We start from the raw sequence: 25,529 nt of genomic DNA, 5'->3' as shown, positions 1-25,529 counted from the left end.
TACATATGAACCACCGTGGAGCATTTAACCAGGGCTGCCGACAGCTCTTTCAAGCCCAGGATTACCTTTGAGCTGGTTAGGGCAGGTTTTGTTGTGCATAGGCGGAGGTTGGAGGTGTGTGGAGCAGGGAGGGAAAGATTACCTGTGTACCGCCCAATTCGTGGACCCAGCAGAGGAAGAGGCCTAGCTGTCCAATCACAGAAATTGTATCAGAATTCGAGTTGGAAGGGGCCCAACTTCAGGAATTGGCAGGCCGATCCCACCTCTGTCATAGGGCCAGGGACACTTTCCCTGCTCTGCCCCTCTTTCAGCGGCCCTGAATGTTATGTTGCAGTAGGACAAGATGTCTTGTGAGCCCAACTTTTTTTGTATAACTTGATGGTGATATTATTTTGATTATTTACTGTTTGCTTGGGCATGTACAGTCGTGTGAAAAAGAAAGTACACCTTCTTTCAATTCCATGGTTTTACATATCAGGACATAATAACAACCATCTGTTCTTTACCAGATCTTAAAATGAGGTAAATACAACCTCAGATAAACAACAATACATGACATATTACACAGTGCCATGATTTATTTAACAAAAATAAAGCCAAAATAGAGAAGCCATGTGTGAAAAACTAAGTACACCTTTTGATTCAATAGCTTGTAGAACCACCTTTAGCAGCAATAACTTGAAGTAATCGTTTTCTGTATGACTTTATCAGTCTCTCACATCGGTGTGGAGGAATTTTGGCCCACTCTTCTTTACAACGTTGCTTCAGTTCTTTGAGGTTTGTGGGCATTTATTTATGCACAGCTCTCTTAAGGTCCCGCCACATCATTTCAATCAGGTTGAGGTTTGGACTTTGACTGGGCCATTGCAACACCTTGATTCTTTTCTTTTTCAGCCATTCTGTTGTAGATTTGCTGGTGTTCTTGGGATCATTGTCCTGTTGCATGACCCTATTTGGGCCAAGCTTTAGCTGTCGGACAGATGGCCTCACATTTGACTCTAGAATACTTTGGTATACAGAGGAGTTCATGGTCCACTCAATGACAGCAAGTATCCCATGTCCCGTGGCTGCAAAACAAGCCCAAATCATCACCCCTCCACCACTGTGCTTAACAGTTGGCATGAGGTGTTTGTGCTGATATGCTGTGTTTGGTTTTCGCCAAACGTGGCGCTGTGCATTATGGCCAAACATCTCCACTTTGGTCTTGTCTATCCAAAGGACATTGTTCCAGAAGTCTTGAAGTTTGGTCAGATGCAACTTTGCAAACCTAAGCCGTGCTGCCATGTTCTTTTTAGAGAGAAAAGGCTTTCTCCTGGCAACCCTTCCATCCAAACTGCAGATTTTCCCAGAATTTCCTGTTCAAATTTGAAATTAGCGATCGGATTATGTTATTGTAAGGCCACCCGGAGTCTTAAAAATCCATCTTTGCATCTCAGCCACACGGATTTTAAGGAATCTGTTGACAGATTTAATTGAAATCCTAATCCATGGAACAACTTTATATTCAATAAAAATCCAAATCAGAAAGAATCCGAATCAGAAAGAATCCGTAAACAGGTTAAACTACAAGTTTGATTTAGTAAATATTGTATAAATGTATGACCTATAGTACTGCAGCAGCCCAACCAACCAACACCCAAATCCGGCCTACAGTACAATGCCTTAACATTGAGGCTGAACCCCTATTTATATACTCCTCCCATAATAATTCTGTTTAACGGATTCTAATCACTTTGACGGATTCGGATTCCCTTTGCAGGTTTGGATTCATAATCCATCGGACAGATTTGAAATAACTGAAAAACAAAACAAATCTGCCTTTTTGAGACTTATCGCTGAATTCTGTGGATAAAATTAACTGGCCAATTCGTGTCTGAATCGACATTACATTGCAGATTTTGCCCTCATCTCTAATTCAAAAATGCTTTTTTTTGTTCAATCCAACTAGTATTTTGGCTTGTGATTAAAAAAAGTGACATGCACAGCTTATGGGGTGCTATGTACAAAGACTGTTATTATTCATGTAATGAATGTAGGCAGTGCAGTGCAGTGCATCATGTTAAATTATATGTACATAAATATGTTACAAGTATTAATGAAACCCAATAAAAAAAAAGTACATTATTCATTGAGATATATTCATTTTATTTCATTTTACAATTAACCTCTTATTTTACCCTGAACCAAAAGTACAGTTTATCAATGACATAAATTGTAGACTGATGAAGTGTCATCAGAGCGACTATTCATACATATGGATGCACTCAGAAATGTTTGCGTCGACTTACACTTCCAGCATACGCTGGAAAAAAATATTACATATTATTTATATCTGTGCACCATAGACAACATTCAATCTCCACCTCTAACGCTGTAATTTTTTTTGATTGTGAAAAGGATTTTGATGCCCACACAGCACAACAGATAAACATTGGCTTTATACATTGATGCACGTAAACACACTAACTTGCCATTCTTGTGTGCGTCTCTCTTACTTACAGTGATACTTTATACATAGCCCCTTGGAGTTATGTGAGGCACATGTAGGTCTTTGATTACCTCCGATTGCACGTACCTGATCAGGAAAAAACAGTATCCTCTTCTTTAACAGGAAATCATTTCTGCTTAAGCTCTCTTTTGTTTACACGGTTGAATATTAAAACGAAACCAAAACTGACTTTAAATATACTTGTTTATTTAGAATTGTAATGTGTATATAGTGTTTATGTGATATAACAGTAACAAAAAGAAGTCCTGTCCGGACTTGACACATTTAAGCAACTGAAATTTGTGATACGTAACCAAGGAGACCAATAACATTAATTTCTGTATCTTAATGTGTTTATTGTCTAATGCTGAAATATATGCCTGTCATCAATAAACTATGGTTCTTCCCATTAACTATACTTCTGCAGAAGTTGGATTTGTTTTTTGTGTTTTTACTCTTAACATTAAAAAATTATACAAAACCATGCAGATGTTGCAAATGATGGGATTGCAAAACATGGGTCTATAAAATCTATAGCTCCACAAATAAACATGTTCCAAAAGGAAATGTGTACTTTTGGAATAGTGTCATCATGTTCTGATGAAAACTCATTGCTCTGTGCTAAAGTCTCTTCGAAAGACATTATTGCAACACGGAAGGGCTCCCATGCACTGGTATCCAAAAGCCCCTTGTATGCAAACTCACATTTTATCAGTGAGATGCTGTAAACTACAGTATTGAATGTCATTATTAACTCTTTGGTGCTGGCACCTGACCACCAAAAGATACACAAGAATGGCAAGGTTATATCTACAGTAACAAAATAATAATATATATCTATAGACCCCTGGTAGAGATGACATATTGTAATCTGCTCACCAAGGGATGCTTCATTAGGGGTGAGGTTGTCACAAGATCTAAGAATGAAAACATGAGTCATACATACTAAACATGTTCAAAGCATTACCACGAATAGGATGTATTACAACAATTACAATAACATTACATGTACAATGACAAACAACAACAAGATAATATAATCAAACTATGACTTACATCCCACTAATTACTAAAACCATACAGTATGTAATCCTTGTTTGCAATTTGAAAATCTAATAGACTGCCCTTTGACATAATGTAGTTTCTTAATTTCGCCGCCACCACTAGGATTGATTTTATTTTATTTTTGTATTGGCTGAATTGATAAAAAAAAAGATACTGTAAATCAGAATTATGCTGCAAAACAACATGTTTTTAAACTGAATGTGTTGTGTCCCCTTTTTTAATAACAGTAAAATGATCAAGGAGGTTACATGCTAATTTAGGCTTCTTATTACCTCAGATTGCAAATAACTAGTCTAACTAATAATAATAATAACTTTATTTCATTAAGCGCTTTTCTCCCAATGGTACTTTATTTCTATTAATACAAAAGCTTCCGTGCTCTACTCTAATACCCTTAATTAATAAAAAAAACATTACAAAAATAAAAACAAACACAAAGTCTCGTGCTCTGTCCTCCTTAGGGCCGGTTCCTCGGCTCTTCAGGGCCCTACCAGGGGACCCCAAAAACATGTACAGAAGGGAGAAAGGCAGAAAGGCACAATTCCGGTTTAGTAAAAATATATAGATATATTGTGGGCTTCAAGCCCCAATTATCACTTACATATCAGAAATGATTCAGCAGCATCAGAGGGTAAAAGGGGGTATGGAGGTCATATCCACAGTGGCGACAGGCTGCATCCATACCCTCTGATGCTGCTGAATCATTTCTGATATGTAAGTGATAATTGGGGTGTGTGGCCCACAATATATCTATATATATTTTTTACTAAACCAGAATTATGCCTTTCTTCCTTTCTCTCTTTGTGCTTATTTCTAGTAATGTTTGTGAGGTTGTACTTTGAAAATAAATAAAAACTGACTTATTTATATAGAATGTGGGGATGAAGTTTTCCTGTGATAGGAACTCAACCAAATTAGCCCTGTTGTTACTCATTTATACAACTAACATTTTTGAGCTGTAACCAAGAAGACCAGTAACATTTGTTACTGTATGTTGGCAAAGTTCACTATCAATTGAATTTCTTTATTGTCCAGTTCTGCACAAAATAATTGGCAACAATAGGCAACGCTGTTCAGATTAACTGTACATTTGAGGAAGTTGGGTTTGTTTTTCTTGTGTTTACTTTTGACATCAGGCTGCCAGATCCCTACCTTTTCCATTCTTGATGTGAGTTGTTCATTTGCTATTGAGAATGGCTAGGTGTCACACAGACTGTCTAGAGAGACCTCTCTCCCGTGGGTTCCGCTGGCTGGGAATGCTGGTTGGCAGATATCCCTGGTGGTTCCTAATAATTCCCATTGTTTTATCTGCTGGGTTAGGAGGGGGGTTTTATTTTTTACCCCAGAGACAAGCTAATGACATAGAAGACCAGTTCACTCCAGTTGGTGGTCCAGCTAAGGGTGAGAGGGACTTCATTAGGACGCACTTCCCTATCAATGACTCTGGGCACTTTTCCGCACAAAGGTTATATACAGAAGGATCCTTTGCCTCGCTTATTGCTGTCAGTTCCCCACATGATATCCTAAATGTGAGCACAATCCGGGAGATGTTGCAGTTGGATGAGCTGGTGAAGAGCCTGAATATTACAAGACTAGGAGGTGGAGGTAATGTGAGACTCAACTTTCAACAGCTGTGTGCACAAGTCCGGGGTCCCACCTGTGTTTCATCCAATCCACTGCTAGACACATTGAGAGGTAACCCTGAGCTGATAGAGACAATAGAAGTGGCTTATCCCATGTTCCCGAATAGAACGTTCCTGGCCAGGTACCTCGGTGGTGTAACACTGGGCCCAGCAAACACTGTGCAGACAGCCCAAGCCCTGAGGTTGGTGTATTACCTGAGAGAGGACAGTGACGAGGACCGAGACAACAACCTGCAGTGGCTCAACTACTTTATCAAAACCATCCCTCAGGAAATAGATGCATTACAACTGAAATCTATACAGGTAAGAAGAGATCCTGTTGTTAATACTCTGAAAAGTGAAACCAATAATACAGACAAAAAAAGACTAGAAGGTACTGCTCCACATGAGGTCAATTTATTCCAAACACTAATTTTATATTTATAATCAGCAAGACATTTTTACCTAAAAATATGTCTTCTCCCCTGATGTGTTATCTGACTATGCCACTTCCTCAGAGGGGAAAAGACCTGGAGCCGAGGAGAAAGTCTGTTTTTCTGGAAACAAATGTTAACCATATAATAGTTAAATAAAATATACATGATTAAAAGGATTAAACCATTTGCCAGGTTATGCTGGATTGTGAAAAATGAAGATATTATACAATTGTGATGCTTGTTAGATTAGACTGTGACTAGACTAGCATTAACTGTTCTTCTGAGATGTATTTAATTGCAACAACTTGATGGGAAAAAGATGTTATTTTGTAGACTACATACTGTACTTCTCTATTACTTTATAAAAAACTGTTTTTGCGAATCAAAGGTATTTCACACAATCTACAGTATATACAGTATATAATTTTGATAAAAAGTATACAAACTTTCAATTAATTCTTCTAGATTTGCAATTAAACAAATTGAAATCTAAAATAATTTCTTCAGTACATTTAAAAAATAATCTCTTTACTGGCAGATCTGGTCTCATTAAGTTCTCTCATGCAGATGGTAACATTCTTGAAAAACATTTGATCTGTAATTGATTTTATAATATTTAACGGCATATCAGTTTTTACTTTTAATGATATAATATTTCCTTTTTCTGTTGTAAGAATTAGTTTTCGGTTTTAAAATTCTACATTCATATATGTATTATTTTTGCGTACAGTAATTCAAGACTAATTTCTCAGTTGTTAAATGATTAGTTATGCAGTATACTGTACTATTGTGCTACTCATGTTGCTTCTATTGAATAGAAATTTTCATGTATACATGTTTCTCTAAATTAGGAAATGATTGAAATTGATCAAAGTTCATCGCTGTAGTTTTGGTGTTAAATGTAGTTTAAATGCAAGAAACTGACCTTAAGACAGTATAACCCAACCCATACAGTGCATCATGGGTGTAAAAAATAAAAATGGTACATGGTACCTATCTAGAAACAAACACCTTATAGAAATATTGCATTCTACAAACCTATAATTCACAAAAACTATTTTCCTGTTTTACATCAGGTATCTTACTTCACATCAGTATCCCGACAGCAGGAATTTGAAGGGAACGCAAAGACTGCGATTCCATTGTTTTCCATCACATACTTTGTCACAATAACCTTTTCCATTATCTCTTGTTTAAGGTATGTATTTTATACAACAAAAATGTAAGCAAAAAGCATGTTATATATCCACATTTGAAGAAAGTTTGATTGAGATAAAAAATAAATAAACATATTAATGAAAATACATGCATCATATTTTTCTTTGTAAAACATTACCGCCCAAATGTACTAAACAGTGCTCACCCTGAATGGGCCATAAGATGCCATGCAGTTTAGCACCAGTTAGTAAATATTGCCAGGCGTGTCTAAACATTCATAAAGAAAACTGTCTACTTATAATGTATATTTATATATACATATCTATTTCCTTTAACCCATTAGACTAGGGAGTTATTCAAAATCTAGACACGCTTTACATGTGTTGCACATTTTTACCTTCCTACAGTATATTCATGAAAGAAAGCCGTTTGTGAGACAGATATAAAGATGGCCACGATTAGTGTTTCGGGTTTTATCTTGGCAAAGGCATAGTGGCAGGATTTTAATTTCCTGGCCAAAATATGTAACTAAAGAGAACGCTTTCATTGAAATGAAACATGACAAATTATTGTTATGAATAAAATACAGGCATAAGCAGCATTTCATAGAGAATTTAAAAATAAGAACCACGTTAACAGATTACATTTTTAATTAAAGAAGTAGAATGACATGCATCAGTATCAGTTGCTTTTGCTCTTTTATAGAACATTTGAATATTATAATTCTATATACACAGAGTGCCAGAATTAGTTTTCTCAATATTTCATTGAGAATTACTTGATATTTCCCCAGTGACATATTTTATCAGGAAGAAGAACGAAACGTATACGCAATTTCTACAGAAAAAATGGGGACCCGCTAAATGGGACGGCATTATAAAACGTTTCTATATATTTCAGTGATTAGTAAATTATCATTTATATGCCCATTTCTGCCACAAGGGTTGTTAAAGAAGAATGTATTACCAATAAAATAAAACTATATCTCCAAAATGATTTATAAGGCTAAGGTTATAAAAAAAATTAAGTAGGCCAAAGTTACAACCTTTGCCGTCCCCCTTATCAATTCAGCGGTATATGTAAGCAGGATCCTTTCTAGAAGTACTATATAAAGGTCAGGTAGGTGGCATTGACCCTTCTTTAAAAACAGGTAGATCCATGGAGAGGATCAAGCAAGCTGTAAAACGTTACTTTGCTCAGGGTCCACATTTTGAAAAGAAATATAAAGTACACTCCCCCACAGCAGGAGGGGGCTAACTGCACACCTTCATATACCCTTTATATACCCACATTAAATTAATGTTCCTGAAAAGGAAAGTCAAGAATAAAAAGTTGCTTCCACCCCTCTATCTCTCTTCCACCTCTATCATTCGCCCCTTCTCAGTCTCACCCTCTTACTCTCCCACCCTCTCTTTCACTCTTTCCCCTCTCTCTCACCCTCCTTCTTGCCATTTTCCATGCCTCTCTCACTCTTCACCTCTCTCCCTATTGCCCTTATATCTCAAAACACTCACATCTCTCTCTCTCTCCCCTTCTCTTTCTCATTCTTTCCCCTCCCTCTCTTTCCCTGACTCTACCCCCTCTCTCTCTCTCACACACTATTCCTCTCTCTCACCCTCCTTCTCTCCCTCTTCCATGCCTCTCTCACTCTTCACCTCTCTTCCTATTGCCCTTATATCTTAAAACACTCACCTCTCTCTCTCTCTCTCTCTCTCTCTCTCTCTCTTCCCTTCTCTTTCTCATTCTTTCCCCTCCCTCTCTTTCCCTGACTCTACCCCCTCTCTCTCTCACACACACTATTCCTCCCCCTCTACTCCCACTCTTCCACACTCTTCCGTCCCTCTCTCTATCCATCCCCCCTCTCTTTAGAGATGGGCAACACTGTCAAAATTAGGTTTCCGAAATTCCGCTGATTATTTTGCCGAAATTCGTTCCACACACAAAATCTGCGTGTGGATTGTTAAAAAGAGAGACATACACATGAAGAAAAAGAGAGATACACATAGAGAAAGAGACACGGAGAGAGAGAGAGAGAGAGAGAGAGAGAGAGAGAGAGACACACACACAGACAGAGAGACACACACAATGAGACATACACACACAGACTCACCCTCCTTCTTGCCATTTTCCATGCCTCTCTCACTCTTCACCTCTCTCCCTATTGCCCTTATATCTCAAAACACTCACATCTCTCTCTCTCTCCCCTTCTCTTTCTCATTCTTTCCCCTCCCTCTCTTTCCCTGACTCTACCCCCTCTCTCTCTCTCACACACTATTCCTCTCTCTCACCCTCCTTCTCTCCCTCTTCCATGCCTCTCTCACTCTTCACCTCTCTTCCTATTGCCCTTATATCTTAAAACACTCACCTCTCTCTCTCTCTCTCTCTCTCTCTCTCTCTCTCTCTCTCTCTCTCTCTCTCTCTCTTCCCTTCTCTTTCTCATTCTTTCCCCTCCCTCTCTTTCCCTGACTCTACCCCCTCTCTCTCTCACACACACTATTCCTCCCCCTCTACTCCCACTCTTCCACACTCTTCCGTCCCTCTCTCTATCCATCCCCCCTCTCTTTAGAGATGGGCAACACTGTCAAAATTAGGTTTCCGAAATTCCGCTGATTATTTTGCCGAAATTCGTTCCACACACAAAATCTGCGTGTGGATTGTTAAAAAGAGAGACATACACATGAAGAAAAAGAGAGATACACATAGAGAAAGAGACACGGAGAGAGAGAGAGAGAGAGAGAGAGAGAGAGAGAGAGAGAGAGACACACACACAGACAGAGAGACACACACAATGAGACATACACACACAGACACACCCACACAGAGACAGAGGCACACACACACATATACACAGAGAGAGAGAAATTGACATACACAGACAGACGCACACACATACATACAGAGATAAACACACAGAGACCAAGATACACACAGAGACAAAGACACACATGCACACACAGACACACACACACAGAGACACACACACAGAGACAGACACACACCCACCCAGAGAGAGAGAGAGAGAGAGAGAGAAAGAGACAGAGACAGAGAGAGACAGAGACAGAGAGAGACAGAGAGAGACAGAGAGAGAGACAGAGAGACAGAGACAGAGAGACAGAGACAGAGAGACAGAGAGACAGAGACAGAGACACATACACACAGACATAGACATACAGAGAGAGAGAGAGAGAGAGAGAGACACACAGAAACACAGAGAGAGAGAGAGACACACACACACACACACAGAGACACACACACAGACAAAAACACAGAGAGACAGAGATACACACACACAAAGAGACAGAGACACAGATACACACACACAGAGACCGAGATACACACACACAGAGACAAAGACACAAACACACACTAAGACACACACGCAGACAGAGACACACACATACAGAGAGACACAAATACACACACAGTGACAGAGACACACACACACAGAGACAGACACACACAGTCACACAAATACACACAGAGAGACAAAGACACACACAGAGACAAAGACACAAACAAATACATACACAGAGACTGAGACACAAACGCAGACAGAGACTCACACATACAGTGAGACACAATACAACAGGCCGGCGGGCATCCCCGGCTGACCCCACAAGTGTCACCGGGTGATCCCCGTGGGCATCCCGGGGTCCCCGCGGGTGTCCGGGGGTCCCCGCAGGCGTCCGGGGGTCTGCGGTACCAATGGTGTGCCCCAAAAAAATAAACAATATTTTAAAATAAATACACCCTTGCCCCCTAACACATACACTACAGTAATGGGCAAAATTACTATTATCCACTTATGGCTAATAGTGCATTTGCCCATTTAAAATACATGAATCACAAAAATACAGTAAATACATATTGCACTCACCCTTTCCTGGCACCCACGATGAAGGCTGTCTTCATCCTCATCCTGCCCATGTCCCTCCGGTGCTACAAAACATACACAAGAATAAAAAGAGCCAATGTAATGCTCCTAACCCCTTAATCCCCTTGGCGGTCATTAACTGCTATAGTAATTAAGGGGTTAACCCACCCTCACCCACCACTTGGGATGCCTAACCACCCTCCCCCACTACCCACCCTGTGAGGCCTAACCACCCTCACCCACAACCCATCGGGAGGCCTACTCACCCTGGCTTGGGGACAAAACCCCCTTCCCCCACCCCCGCTACCCTCAATAAACATCACTATATTTAATAAACAAGACATAACCCACCCACCCCTATGCCCCCCCATAATTATATGATTTATTAATTTAAATACAGAGTTAATACGCCAGGCCCACGGGAGTCCCCGGTGGTCCTGGCGGGTGTCCGCATGCCCCACAGTGTACCAGTACTCCAGGGTCTGGAGGCCTCCGGGTGGACCCCGCCAGGTGCCGTGGGCCTCTGGGTGGTCCCCACGGGTCACCGTGGGCCCCAAATGGGGTCTCCACATTTGGGCCCACGGGTGTCTGGGGCTCCCCGGGTCAGCCCCACAGGTGTCTGAGTCCTCGGGTGGTTCCCACGGAGGTCTGGGGCCCTCGGGTGGTCCCTACGGGTCTGCGGGGACCAACCTCATATTCCATTGACCTGCCCAAGTTTCCATTCTTTTCAAGTCCTTCTGGAGAGAAATTACATTCTGCTATGATTCTACTACCATATACAATTTAGAGTTCTCAGCAAAGATGGAGACTTTGCTCTCTATGCCAACCTCATGTCATTAATAAACAAGTTAAAAAGTATGGGTCCCAGTACCGATCCTTGAGGTATTCCCTCACAACTTCAGCCTGAAAAAGTTCCATTTACGACAACTCTCTGCTGTTTATCCTTCAAACAGTTTTCAATTCAGGTGAAAATATTTTTACCGAGTCCTATTTGCTTTATTTTGTACACTAACCTCTTGTGTGGAACCGTATCAAAAGCCTTTGCAAAATCTACTCAACTGCATTACCCTAGTCTAAATTCCTACTTACCTCCTCAAAGAAACTAATAAGGTTAGTTTGGCATGACCTATCCTTCATAAATCCATGCTATTACTAATAATTTTGTTTTCAATTAGGTATTCCTAAATATTATCCCATACTAAACTTCAAATAGCTTCCCCACTATTAATATGAGGCTTTCAGGTCTGTAATTCTGTGGTTGTGATCTAGCTCAATTTTTAAACATATGCACCACGTCTGCTTTATGCCAATTTTGTGGTACTGTGCCTGTAGAAATAGAGTCCTTGCATATTAAATGTAATGGTTTGGCTATTACCCGATTTAGCTCCTTAAGAACTCTTGGATGTATGCCATCCAAAGCCAGGTGCCTATTTACTTTAATTGTATCATCGCCTATGAACTTCTTCCTCAGTTAACCAATTATTTGTTAGTATAGAGGTTGTGGCTTGTTCCTGTAGTACTATTATTGCCATGTATTCTTCCCTGGTAAGTACAGAGGCAAATAATTTGTTTAATATCTCTGCTTTTTCCCTATCTCCAATATATTTGCTCTCTCTTCATATTCTGATAGAGATTAAATAAAACATGTTTTCTGACACACTATCTTTCTTCCCCCTCCCTTATCCGTGGATAAAAGGAACTGCCCAATTTGAGTTGGATCCAAATTCTCTCTAAAAAAAATTGCCCCTCTCACTTCTTCCCTCTATCTCTCACTCTTCCCCCCTATCTCTTCTCCTATTCCTCTCACACTCTCCCCCCTCTCCCGCTTCCCCTCTGTCTCTCTCTTTCATGCTTCCCCCTCTCTCACACTCTTCCTCCCCTATCTCTCTTACTCTCATTCCCCCTCTATCTCAATCACCCTTTCCCCCTCTTTCTCCCTCTCTGCCCACCTTCCTTCTTCCTCCCCCTTTACTTTCTCTCTCTCTTCCTCTCTCCCTCTCTATTTCTTTCCTCACTCTCTCTAACCCCGTTTCTCTTTCTCCCCCTTTCTCTCTCTCACTCCCCCTCTCTCCCTATTTTCTACTTCTCCCCCCCTTCTGTCACTCTTTCCCCCTCGTTCTTTCTCACTCTCCTTTCCCTACCTGTCTCAGTTTTCCTGCTCTCTCTCTCTCTCTCTCTATCTCTATCGCTATCTCTATCTCTATCTCTTTCACTCTTCACTCTCTCTGACCCTCCCCATAGTCTCATATGCTTCCCCCTCGCTCTGATTTTCTCCCAATATATCTTTTTTTACTCTTCCTCTCCCTCTATCACTCTCTCACTCTCCCCCTCTCCCACTCTTTGCCATATCTCTCTCACTCTCCCCCCCTGTCTGCACTTTCCTTCACCCTATCTCTCTCACTTTCCCCACCTCTCTCTGTTCCAGCCCCCCTCTCTGTCTCACTCTTGCCCACTCTCTATCTCACGGTCCCCCCTCTCACAAACTCTTTTCCCTCTCTCACATCTATCTTTCTCACTTTTTACCCACTCTATCTTTCTGTCACTTACCCCCTCTCTCTGTCTCTTTCTCCCTCTCTCACTCTCTCAGTCTCCCCCTGCCTCTATCTCATACTCCACACCTCTCTCTCTCTGACTATTCCCCACCTCTCTAACTCTTCCACCTCACTCTTCCCCAGTCTCTCTCTGTGACTCTCCCCCCCACCCACCTCTTTCTCTCATGCCCTCCCCTCTCTCTCTCACCCCCGTTTTTTACTTTTCTCCCTCTTCCCCCTCTCATTCCTTCCCCCTCTCTCGCACTCTTCTCCTATCTCTCTCACTCTCCCCACTCTCTCTCTACCCTCTTTCACACTTCCCCTCTGTCTCTCTCTCTCTTCCCTCTCTCTCTCTCTCTCTCGCACACTCTATCCTCCCTCTCTCCCACTCTTCCCTCCCTATCTCTCTTACTCTCACCCCCCCCTCTGTCTCAATCACTCTCCACTTTCTTTCTCCCTCTCCCTCCACTATCTCTTTCTTCCATCCCCCCACCTTCTATCATCCCCCTCTCTCTCTTACAGTATGCTTTAAAAAGAAAGATAAACTATTACAGACTGTTCACCACATGGGTGAGCTATGTATACACACACACATGTGATTATCTTAACCCTTCCAAGACTATCACCTCCTAAAAGGGTAACACAGGGTGCTCTATCTGAAATCAATGTAGCCATTTGGCTATAGCCTTTAATATTCCACATTATATAAACTTACTAGGCCCAACTTTGTAGGGTGCTACAGTATAAACATATACATTATTAATACCATATGGTACCTAATAATACATTAACTTCTTTAATCTCCTTTTTTGTAGATTTGACTGTGTAAGGAATAAAGTGTGGGTTGCTACATTTGGAGTGGTTTCCTCTGGGTTAGCCGTCTTGAGTAGCTTTGGACTTATTTTGCTTTGTGGAGTGCCTTTTGTTGTAACAGTAGCAAATGCACCGTTTCTTATTCTAGGTAAGTGTGAAAAAAGGATCAAGCTGGTTTTTGTATATACATTTCATGCTGTGGGGTTTTTTTGGCGTGAAAGACGCCTACACCTGTTTGCCTCTAAGTAGGAAGATGTTACCAATTCATCTTTACCCAGTCGGGGAAGCAGTAGGTTTCACAAGGTTGGCGGCTGACAAGAAACTGCTAGAAAGCCAATCAGTTTGGGTGTCCAATGAAAGCCATTTTAAAAGTAGGCAAAATAAAATGTAAAAATATTTCTCAACGCTAGAATCTCAAAGGCTCTGACTACTGCAATCCACATTGAAGACCCTGTGGTTCAAATCCTAAAAAATGGGGGGTCTGTAGGAGGACCTTTCTGCTTAAATATATTTCTCAAATTCAGCAACTAGAAACATTAATTTAGTACATAAAATGTGCATCTAGTTTCTATATTAAGGAGTACAAGATATATCTCTGTGTAACAGGGCCAGATGGGAATATGGCGAGTCCAGTGCACTGTGTACACATGGGATCTCTTACCCCCTCTAGAGCTGCCCTCGCATCACATGATTATGTCAAGTAACGTCATGTCATCATGGTGACGTGTCGTCATCCGTGGTGACGCGTATTACCTGGGGATGCCGGCTCTTACAGAAGCCCTGCTCCCTGCCCCCCAGCCTATCGTTGGTAATCTTAGTTTAAATGTCTTGGTAGTTAATGTAACCACCACAACATTTCAATTATGATTAAAGAAGTTGGGCCGGGGAAGAACGTGGGACCCCTGTAAGCGTGGGGCCCGGTGCAGTTCCCCCCGGGCACTGCCATCAAGCCGTGTAAAGAACACAGGAATTTTTTATTTGCTAGACTGCTTAGATGGATATCAGTTTCTCACATTATGAGGTAGATCCTCAAAGCTCCATTAAATCGGGGCAACTAATGTTACCTAAATAGTTAAGAGACTTTAGCTTCCCTGACTTTAACAGGGAACCACTAAGCTACAGTAAATATAGGGGAAAAGAATGTCTGTTAGCTCCCTCATTTGCATACTGTATGAGTGTTGCCTGGCAATCATTGGCTTATATTTGTGTAAGAATTTTGTGCTGTGAGTTCTAGCTGGTTCACTATCAGCATTATGGGGTATACTGTATGTAACAAGACCAAAGTATATAATATGTATAAAAAATGGATCTATTTATTTTCACGAGGCATATGGAAAATGCTCTTCAGCTATACATGAGGGGTTGAAGGTTCACCTAGTGTGCCGAATGCCTTTTCACCGGCCCTGTACAGAGTGCTTGACAGAAGAGGTTTAGAATACAGCGAATTAAAACACAGGGGTAGGGGCACCAAACAAAAGTTTAGACATTTGAAATAAGGAAAACCACAAAATACATAAAGTCTAAATTACAATTTTTGGATTTTCATTGCCAAGCTTCTTGAAGCGAAGTCAGACCCGACAAACTAGTTTGAATTTGATAAAGTGAATGTTTTGATTATTAAGCTGGGATTTGCATGTATCAATCAAAAATGTAAAGGAAAACAAAGAAAGGTAGCGCTAGATCTGAGAGAAGTGTGTGACTAATGTAATAATTATCACCAAGTGTGATTTAATATGATGGCCTGTTATTCTATAATACGAATAGAGGCGGCTGCCTGTGATATAACTCTGACCCCCAGGTCAGAGGAACAATATGTAGAAAAGATGTTATATCTCTGGCGCCCTGCACATACAAATAATGTGATAAAAAAGGATATATACAACCAGGGCTGGTGACTGTAACAGATCCAAGGATGTGCTCCAATCGATGAATTATCGCACATAGAATAAAAACAAACAAAAATACATAGCGTGATACTGTATAGTAAATTCAAGACAAACTATAACATAAAAACAAGATGCTGAGATGAACAACAGGTGACTGATAAAAATAACACATTTAATAAAAAAACACAAGTTAAGAACATAAAGAATAATATATGATAATATAAATATGATTATGAATATGGAATAGGTCCCACTGGTAGATCTGCTGCTGCGGCTGAAAAACCCACTTACCAGACGTGAAGTGGTAACAGGCAGTGGATAATTCAGAGAGTATCCACTGCCTATGTGGCTTTCGTTGATTGCAAAAAAGTGATACATCTCTTGCACAGCCAGGACGAGGTGGTAGCGTGCACATAGGAATCAAAGAATCACAATTACATACATTAAATAGTTGCAGATATCTATTTTTCCATTTAATTGACTGTCACTTCCGTTGGATTTTTAATGTCTATTAAGCAATAATAATTATTCATTATAAAAAGTTGATATTTCATTTTTTCCTTAGTGTGGGTATTTCGAGAAGCTATCGTTGATAAACACATTTATTTGCTTTTCCTTATTGTGATTACTATGTTACTTTTTATTATAGGCATCGGGGTGGATGACATGTTTATCATGATCTCGTGCTGGCAACGGACTAAAGTTAAAAGTAAAGTTGAAGAACGAATGGCAGATACATATGCAGAGGCGGCGGTATCAATAACCATTACAACACTTACAGATGTTTTAGCCTTCTACATAGGAATTATGACTTCCTTTCAATCAGTGAAATCGTTTTGCATTTATACTGGAACTGCAGTATTATTTTGTTTTATCTACAACATCACCTGCTTTGGAGCTTTTATGGCCCTAAATGGTAGACGAGAAGAGAGTAACAGGCATTGGATGGCTTGTACAAAGGTGAACAACCAAGCTGACACAACGCGTTCCTCTATCTACAATGCATGTTGTGTTGGGGGGTCATATGACCTAAACACAGGTACAGAGATTGAGCATCCAGTTACTGTTTTCTTTCATAAGCATTATGGGCCATTCATCACAAACATCTGGACCAAGATAATGGTGCTAGTGCTCTATGGTGTATATTTAGCTAGCAGCATTTATGGCTGTCTTCAGATACAGGAAGGAATAGATCTGAGTAATCTGGCTGCTGATAATTCATATGTAGCTTCATTTTATGACAAGGAAAAATTGTATTTTTCAGAGTACGGTCCCAGGGTTATGGTTGCCGTTACGAAAGAAATAGACTACTGGGATATAAATACTCGTAATAAAATTGAAAGCTGCATGGAAGCATTAGAAAATAATTCCTATATTGATAAAACATATTCTGAGTCATGGTTACGAGTATATGTAACTATTTCTCAACCACTTATGCTGGATATAAATAATCAAAATTCCTTTATTATCAATTTAACTCAATTATTTGTTATGTTTCCAGATTTTGAACAGGATGTTGATATTCAGGCGAAAAATATAACCGCCTCTCGTTTCTTCATTCAGACTGTTAATGTAACTAGTGCAGTTCATGAGAAGGAAATGTTAAACCAGCTCCGGGACACGTCAAAGAGCTGTGATATACCATTATTGGTTTATCACCCAGCATTTATATACTTTGATCAGTATGTTGTCATAATCCAGAATACTATTCAAAACGTTCTTGTTGCTGCAGCCGTTATGCTGGTCATCTCATTATTGTTAATTCCAAACCCGCTATGTTCCTTGTGGGTGACATTTGCAATTGCTTCAATTATTGTCGGAGTTGCCGGTTTCATGGCTTATTGGAATGTCAACTTAGATTCCATTTCAATGATTAATCTTGTTATTTGCATTGGGTTCTCAGTAGACTTTTCAGCTCATATTTCATACGCATATGTTTCCAATGAGAATTTGAATGCAAATGATAGGGTGATTGATGCCTTGCATTTCCTTGGTTACCCCATTCTACAGGGAGCTCTATCAACAATCTTGGGGGTTGTAGCACTTTCCGCAGCAGCGAGTTACATCTTCAGAACATTTTTCAAGATCATGTTTCTTGTCATCACTTTTGGAGCACTCCACGGACTGGTTTTTCTTCCGGTGTTTTTAACTCTGTTTGGAAACTGTGGGAGAAAATGCCGTAACATTAAAGTGAAAGAATCCAAAGATGGAACAAGTGCTGATACCATAACAGATCCAAACAGTTTTGAGTGTTCTGAAAACAAGCTGGACAAAAAATTGACAACCATGTCAACTAATTAGATTATTGTTTACATTATAGATTTTTCTCCAGATCCTGACTGTCCATAGTTTTTTTTTTTTCTTCTGTATTTTAAATAATGATATGTCTACTGAATGAAAACGTTTGCTCAGCAGACTGGTTTTGTACACATGTTTAATCATGTTGCCCGTTTGCCTTCTGGCATGCAGATAACATACATATTCTGTAACCACAGCCTATGCATTTTTCAAAGTGCAATCAAAATAAAGGAAAGTGTAGATTTTTTTTCGTAAAACTCAAATAAGCAAAAATATAGAAAGCCAATCTCCTCATTGTTTCTTCCCCAATGACAAAAAAAAAAGAAAACAACTTTTGTGCTTTAATCATCTTTGCATTCTCTGATAACCTTCTATCCAAATGTATTTGTTTCTTCTCACAATCAATGTATTCAACTTGAATTATTCATGCCACCGTTAATTAGTTGAGCATGTACTTTGTTACATATTCACAGTGTATTTCTGTATTGATATAATTAGAGAACTGTGTACATTTATTTAATAAAGTTTCTAACCATGTATTTAATTTATAAAAGACAATTTCCTATTACCAATACAAATTTGATCATTATATGTACTTGAATTTTTATTTTATTGAATTGCTTATTTTTGTTTAAGAACAAAAACAGAATAATATACAAGAGGGGGTTCAAAAATATGAAAGTTAAAATATAAACAAATGTTGCATTAACGGACTAGCTGGAAAAAAAAATAAGACAACCTTATGCAGTATAACCTTTTTTTTATTTCACACTAAATTTTTATTGTACTTAATTTTAATATTTAACTTGCTCGTCCACATTTATGGCACCCTGGATGCCCGTATGATGTATCTTGTAATTCATTTATTTATAGGCCTTTTCTACTGCAGTACAAATCCTGACCAGGGATGACTACAGTTTTATCGGAAGACCTCAGCCTCCCGGTGACATCACAGCAATCACGTGATCACTCCGGAGCGATCATAAGATTGCTATTACCAGAGGGGCCGTGGCAACGAATATGACAGAACCCTCCAACACTGAAGGGGAATTCATTGTTCTATTAATTACTTACTTGCATACAGTGTACACAGTTTGATTGTCAAACTTCTGAGTCTTTTTAATTTTGACAGTAGTATACTGTATGGCTGAAGGAATGTAAAAATTGATTGTTTCACAAAAATGAGTGAATGGTTAAACTGGTGTTTCAATGAATAGAGCATGGAAGTAAATCAGAGAAACATTCTGGCTAATACTAATATAAAGTTGACAAAGTTATATACAGTAACAAAATATGATATAAAGTAAGGTTACTACTATCATACAGTAAATGCTACACTAGACTAGACTGTGAACAAAGGTACATGTCAATCTGGGTGCAGTCAGAATGGACATTGAGCATCCGACCTCATTCTGAAGAGACTGCTCGGGTATTGATTACCCTGTGCCAAGCCAGAATTTACACACCCAGCAAAAGAAAGAGTCTCAACCAACCATCAGACTACAATGCCAAATTAATTTCTATTTATTAATTTCCCTGATGTACTAAGAAGACATATTATACATACAACTTGATGTGTCAATCCAAATGATTGAAATCATCCAAATGATCTCCATCTAATATTAGAGGCCTTCAGAAAGGAGTTACGTTTAAGACTGTATAACCAGCTCCCCCTTTTTCAGTTGCACATTGAAGGTAATATATTATCACTTAACTTAAACGCCCTCTGGCAGATAGACAATGCACCTTTTAACAAAGAAATTCCTTAGCTAACAGATACACTCTCATATCTGATCTTGTGCTTTCTCAGCTCCCTCTAATTTCGATTACTCACAATACCCTGTCTCTGATCGCCATCTCCTCAACTTTTCCCTCATCAACTTCTTCCCCTATCTACCCTCCCTAGTCCAGTATATGATAAATCCTACAGTATATGATAAATCTCGCTCATTTACCCTTCACCAGATTGCTCCTGCGATAACTTGCTGCTACAGTTCCACCAAGCATCAACCATGGCACACACATGATACCTTCAGAGATGCTCCCGCAGTGCGAACGCCAATGTAGGAAATCACACTCTACAGTAGATTTCATACACTAAAGATTAATTGTCTGTGCCTATAATATTGACCTATTCCTTTCTAAACAAAAACATTTACTCCCTCAGATCTGCCACGCCCTCCAATCCACAACACCTGTTTTACACTTTCAACTCTCTCCATTGCCCAACTGCACCAGTACCCACTACTGCCCTTATGGTGTAAGACCTCAATAACTATTTGAAAGTTAAAATGTATCCCCAGGATTCTGTTCTAGAATCTCAACTCTTCTCCATTTAGACCTCTTCCCTTGACAAACTAATATACAGTACTGTAGTAATTTGGTTTTCACTACCACCTGTACGCTGATGATACTCAAATCTACCTCTCCACTCTTGACCTCTCCCCTTCTCTCCAGTCTCGTGTTACAGTCTTTCTGCTACAGTATCTCCTCGTGGATGTCCAATCACTATCTTAAACTTAACATGTCAAAAACGTATCATTTTCCTCCTTTCTAACTATTCACCTTTACTGAATTTCTAACTTGCAGTAGTTGACTCCAACATAATCCTAATACCACAAGATAGATGCCAGGCATCATTCTTAAATCCTCCCTTTCCTCCATTACATATGCACCAAGTTTGATTAAAGACACTGCACAGCAAATGCCAACATACTAACAATTGGCTGGAAGAAAAACCTGATGGATGTTATTGCTGTGGAAAATGTATCACCTGTAAATATGCAAGAAACAGAAAATTAGAAGAGTCCTCTTCTGGAGGAGCATTATTTCCAGTTGTATAAATTTATTATTCGTTCACTAGTGTGTTCACTGGGTTTAACAAACTGTATTTGCGCTTGATTTTTCTTCCCTTCAATTCACCTGTGAATATTTAGACAAAGACAAAAAGTAATTTGTCTCCAAGGTCACCGGTCAGAAATATGCATTTAAACAATTTATAAATTGCTTGACTACAGTACATATGTAGTGTATATGTGTCAGGATCGCCCTAAGGTCCCGCCCCTGTGACTTACCTCGGGACATCACGAGTGACGCGCGTCAACCGCAACCTGAATGCAAGCGCCGCACTCCTAGGAAGGGAAACACAGAAGGGACCGTCTCCAGGCTCCACTCCCGTGATGACATGGATAACGCATGGTGCACGCTAGCTGCGCACAGAAACCGCACGGACACAGGCAAGCAAGGGGTTAATTCACTCAACTATTCCACAGCTGCTACTCACTCCACCCCTGCCTATCAGTACACAGTATACCTGTGATTACTTATTGCTCACAGCCTCTTGCTGCTCCCCCATTGGCTGTTTGTTCTTTATAGGCTCAACCAGCCCTCTTGCAAACTGGCTGAGTATAAACTCTGTTATTGTGACTTGTGCTTACCTCAATCTTTTGCTGTCTTGCCTTTGTCTTATCTTGCTCCCTGTATATTGACCTCAGCTTGCACCCTGACTCTTGCCTTCTCTGACCCCTGGACCTCGGCTACAGATACGACAAGTCTACAGTCTCTACCCCTGGACCCTAGCACCGCACAACGACAAACTGAACTCTCCAATCCTTGACCACGGCACGAACCTCGACCAATCTGACTTCACCTACCCTGACCCAGCTACACGACGACAACTCTGGTACTGTATGTATGTGTATGTCAATGTGTGTGTATGTGTGTATATATGTGTTAAATACGTTTTGAAATAAATAAATACTTTAATAAATTGTTTATTAACATTGTACATACATACACACACACACACACACATACACACACACACACACACACACATACACACACACATACACACACACACATTTCAGCGGCGGGAGCGGCGCAAATTCTTTATTTTCTTAATCTTCCCCCCTGTCAGCCGGTTCCACAGTCACTGCCGTGCGCTTGCGGCACCATTATAGAAAGGCTGACTAACCCCAGCCAACTAAAATTGCCGCGCGCACGCGGCGTAGCAAACACACGCAGCATAGAACAGCCCTAACAGTGGAGGTGAGAGGAGGTGACAGATTCAGTCATCTCTCAAAAAGAAAATGTGAAAATTAAAAGTTTCATTAATTACAGGAGTGATCACGTGGCTTATCTACCTACGTGTCCATGTGATTTACAATAAGTGGCCGCACAATTCACCCACTTAGAACACACATTCTAGAACATATAAGAAATATATCAATAGGACTAGAATCACATAATGTCTCTCTACATTTTAAAAAGATCACGGATCTGACCCTCAAGGCCGACATATATAAGGATTGAAAAGCTTAAAAAGAATTGGTGGGGAGGGGGGGTAATAGAGTTATAGATATACACGTATCACAACAGGGGTCCTTTTGGATTCACAGACGGTGTACTCTACAATCCGTGGACTGAATATAGATTTTGATATTAATGCTTTCCTTACATAAAGGTTTTTATCATGTCCTGAGTTTGCCCCTGTTCTAGGTACCACATTTATGTTGTCCCTTTCTCCCCTTTCATCCCCATTGTGAATTTATATCGGAGTGATTCATGTTTGAGTGATTTTTATATACCAAAGTATTTTTATCAATCTTTTGATACAATTTGTATTTTTGTAATTGTATATTACAGTATATGTATTTTTATATAGCCTCTGGATTTATGTTTATAAGGAATCCGTTCCTGGGTTTGGCTGGAGCTCACTCTTGCATAGTTGGTGAGCTCTCAGACAGACCTTCCCTTGGATTTGCAAGCACTATCACCTGTGCGTGCAATCACTGCAGCTCTGTTTCTCTGCTCTGTAATTTGAGGACTTCCCACACACCCCTGTCTTTGGATTGGCTCCCTGCCATTCTTATTCTGGGCTCTCCCTTTCCCTCATTGCTGAGCATAAACCAAGATTCACTTGGATGTACTGTCGCGGCCGAGCTTATTCTAACATTTGCCCGGTCTCGGCCGCGACAGATACCGGGCGCGCGCCGAGTGTTCTCGCACGCGCGCCGGAGCCTCGGAGGATCGGTCCTCAGATCGAGGCATCCCCCTCCCCTCTCTGGGTCCGCCGGGTCCCCCGGAGCCCCCCACCGCCATCCCCCACATTAGGAGCAACCCAGGGCTCCCTCGGATGAAGCGTGACCGCGCATCGATGACGCGATGAGGGAAAACAATGCAAAAGCCGGGAAACCTCGCGGCTTGCGGCTCTAGCCATATTAGAATAAACAGTGTCGCCACTGTAACTGAGTTTGCCACAAACACTCTTGCCTTAGCCTTGCCTTGTTCCTGAGACCTGCTGCATTCACCCCTGGCAGAGGTCTGCTTTCTGGTTCCTGTACTCAAGTGCTGGATCCCCAGTGCTAGTCTTGCCTTGTTCTCGAGACCTGCTGCTGTCACCCCAGGCAGAGGTCTGCTTCCTGGTTCCTGTACTGAAGCGCTGGGTCCCCAGTGCTTGACTTACCTTGTTCCTGAGACCTGCTGTATTCACCCCAGGCAGAGGTCTACTTCCTGGTTCCTGTACTGAAGCACTGGAACCCAGTGCTAGTCTTGCCTTGTTCCTAAGACCTGCTGCATTCACCCCTTGCAGAGACCTTAATCATGGGCCGCTCCCGCTCCTCGTGCAGCTGCTACACTGAAGTGTTTCGCACCAGCCTACCAGTTGCTGAACTCCAGTCTGGATATCGACTACTCTGACGTCTCCAACTCTGACCCCGGCTTGTCCATGGATTACCCTGCATTCTCCAACCTTGAACCGGCTCCGATTGACTACGAACTGCGCAATCCAGAACCGGCTTTGTGGTCTAAGGTCGGTGTATTCACATCCCCACCTCAGCACCGCAGTCCGGTCCCGGTTTGTGGCAAGCACGTCTGTTACAATGTTATTTAAATATACAAATGAAGTCTCCAAATTATTAATCTCCCTTGGATTATTTATATTCTTATGTTTCATTATTGTCCCCTTTTTTAAATTGTATCAGAGTATTTGTTAAAATATACATTTGTTCCAACCTATGTTTGGATTTTAAACATGAATTTGCATTTTTGATTGCATATTTATATAATATTGAAATTTTCAGATATATACTTTAAGCACTAGGGTATGCATGTATTATTAAATTGTAAAAACTATTTTTTTCCCCTGATGCTATATGTATGAATTCACATCTCAAAAGATTTGCAATATGTAATTAGATCTGTTTATTGGTTTCTGCTTGTCTGTATTCGTAATTAACTTTTCTTTGTCATTGTAGCATTGTATACTCCTGTGTATTCAGTTCCTTCCTAGTCTGTATCCAATTGAGACTTATGTATGCACCTCACTATTTTGCACCTGTTTGCGGCGTGACATCAGTCAATTAAGGACTATTTAAAGATGCACACTGCAATCACAAATTAGAATCCTGAGGAAGTTTCCATGGAACGAAACGCGTAGGGCAGTGTAGCAGGATCAGGACTAGGCTATTAAGCAAAGCACAAGTTGCAGGACCCCCAAACGATTCCTCCATTTCCTTTTGAAAGCGACGCTTCCGGAAGCGAGACAGAAGTAAGGCTGGTGTGCACTCTCTGTGTTGGTTCCTGGACCCAGGGTGCAGAGCGCCCTTTGTGAGTGCATTGACCTTTTGTTTAAGAAAATTGCATATCTGTTCTATTAGAAAAATGGGGAAAATCCCCACGTGGAAGCTGCAAATATGGCAAGTGCTGTATGCTTAAGGAATCACATAAACCGGCATAAAAAATAAAGCATAGAGTGTCCCGTGATGAACCCGATGTTGTGTGTGGGTCTGTGTAACACCCACCTCACCTGCGAAATGTCGGGGTATACACCGACATAGCCGATGGTACCAGCCCCCCGTATAAGATGGAAACAACCTCCTCACTCGGGACTGCGGTAATGGCTCCCAGGTGTAACAGGACTGGCTGTTGGTAGTAGAGACCTGCAAGCAGAGTCTCCCGCCGCCTTACCGGGTGCCCGATGGTAATGCCGCGATGTAACATCCGACGGAGTCTGGGGGGTGGTGGTCACTGCAGGAGAAACGGTGAGCGATCCAGGGCTGTAGCCGTTCGTCCCCGTCAGCTGTAGTCCGTCCTGAAACAGGTGAGGAGTAGGGGTGTAGACCGCACACAGGTTCAAAAACCGGATCCACTCTGCAGCTCCTAGAGGAAATCCTCTGATGCTGATCTGCAAAGATTGGTACCGGGGCGTGCTGCAACACCACTGGAACAAAAATAGAAAAGGAGAAAAAGCGGAGCACTGCCAGAAAAATGAAAAAAGACTGGGGCAAAAAAATATTGAAGATTATTTATTGGGCATAATGGCCAAAAAAAAGACAGACACACAAGGTTAAAACTC

At 40.8% G+C, this 25,529-nt stretch overlaps 1 protein-coding gene across 1 annotated transcript; it reads left to right on the top strand.

The window, feature by feature from the left end:
• Positions 1–4,729: 4,729 nt before the first annotated feature.
• Positions 4,730–18,768, top strand: LOC142487782 (patched domain-containing protein 3-like). Its single transcript, XM_075587654.1, has 4 exons — positions 4,730–5,499; positions 6,689–6,810; positions 13,991–14,136; positions 16,524–18,768. The coding sequence occupies exons 1-4, from the start codon at positions 4,747–4,749 to the stop codon at positions 18,173–18,175; spliced, it is 2,673 nt and encodes an 890-aa protein (XP_075443769.1). The 5' UTR covers positions 4,730–4,746; the 3' UTR covers positions 18,176–18,768.
• Positions 18,769–25,529: the final 6,761 nt, after the last annotated feature.

The sequence above is a fragment of the Ascaphus truei genome, chromosome 2 (assembly GCF_040206685.1).
Source record: "Ascaphus truei isolate aAscTru1 chromosome 2, aAscTru1.hap1, whole genome shotgun sequence".
NCBI classification, from domain to species: domain Eukaryota; kingdom Metazoa; phylum Chordata; class Amphibia; order Anura; family Ascaphidae; genus Ascaphus; species Ascaphus truei.
This window is presented reverse-complemented; position numbering and strand designations above follow the sequence as displayed.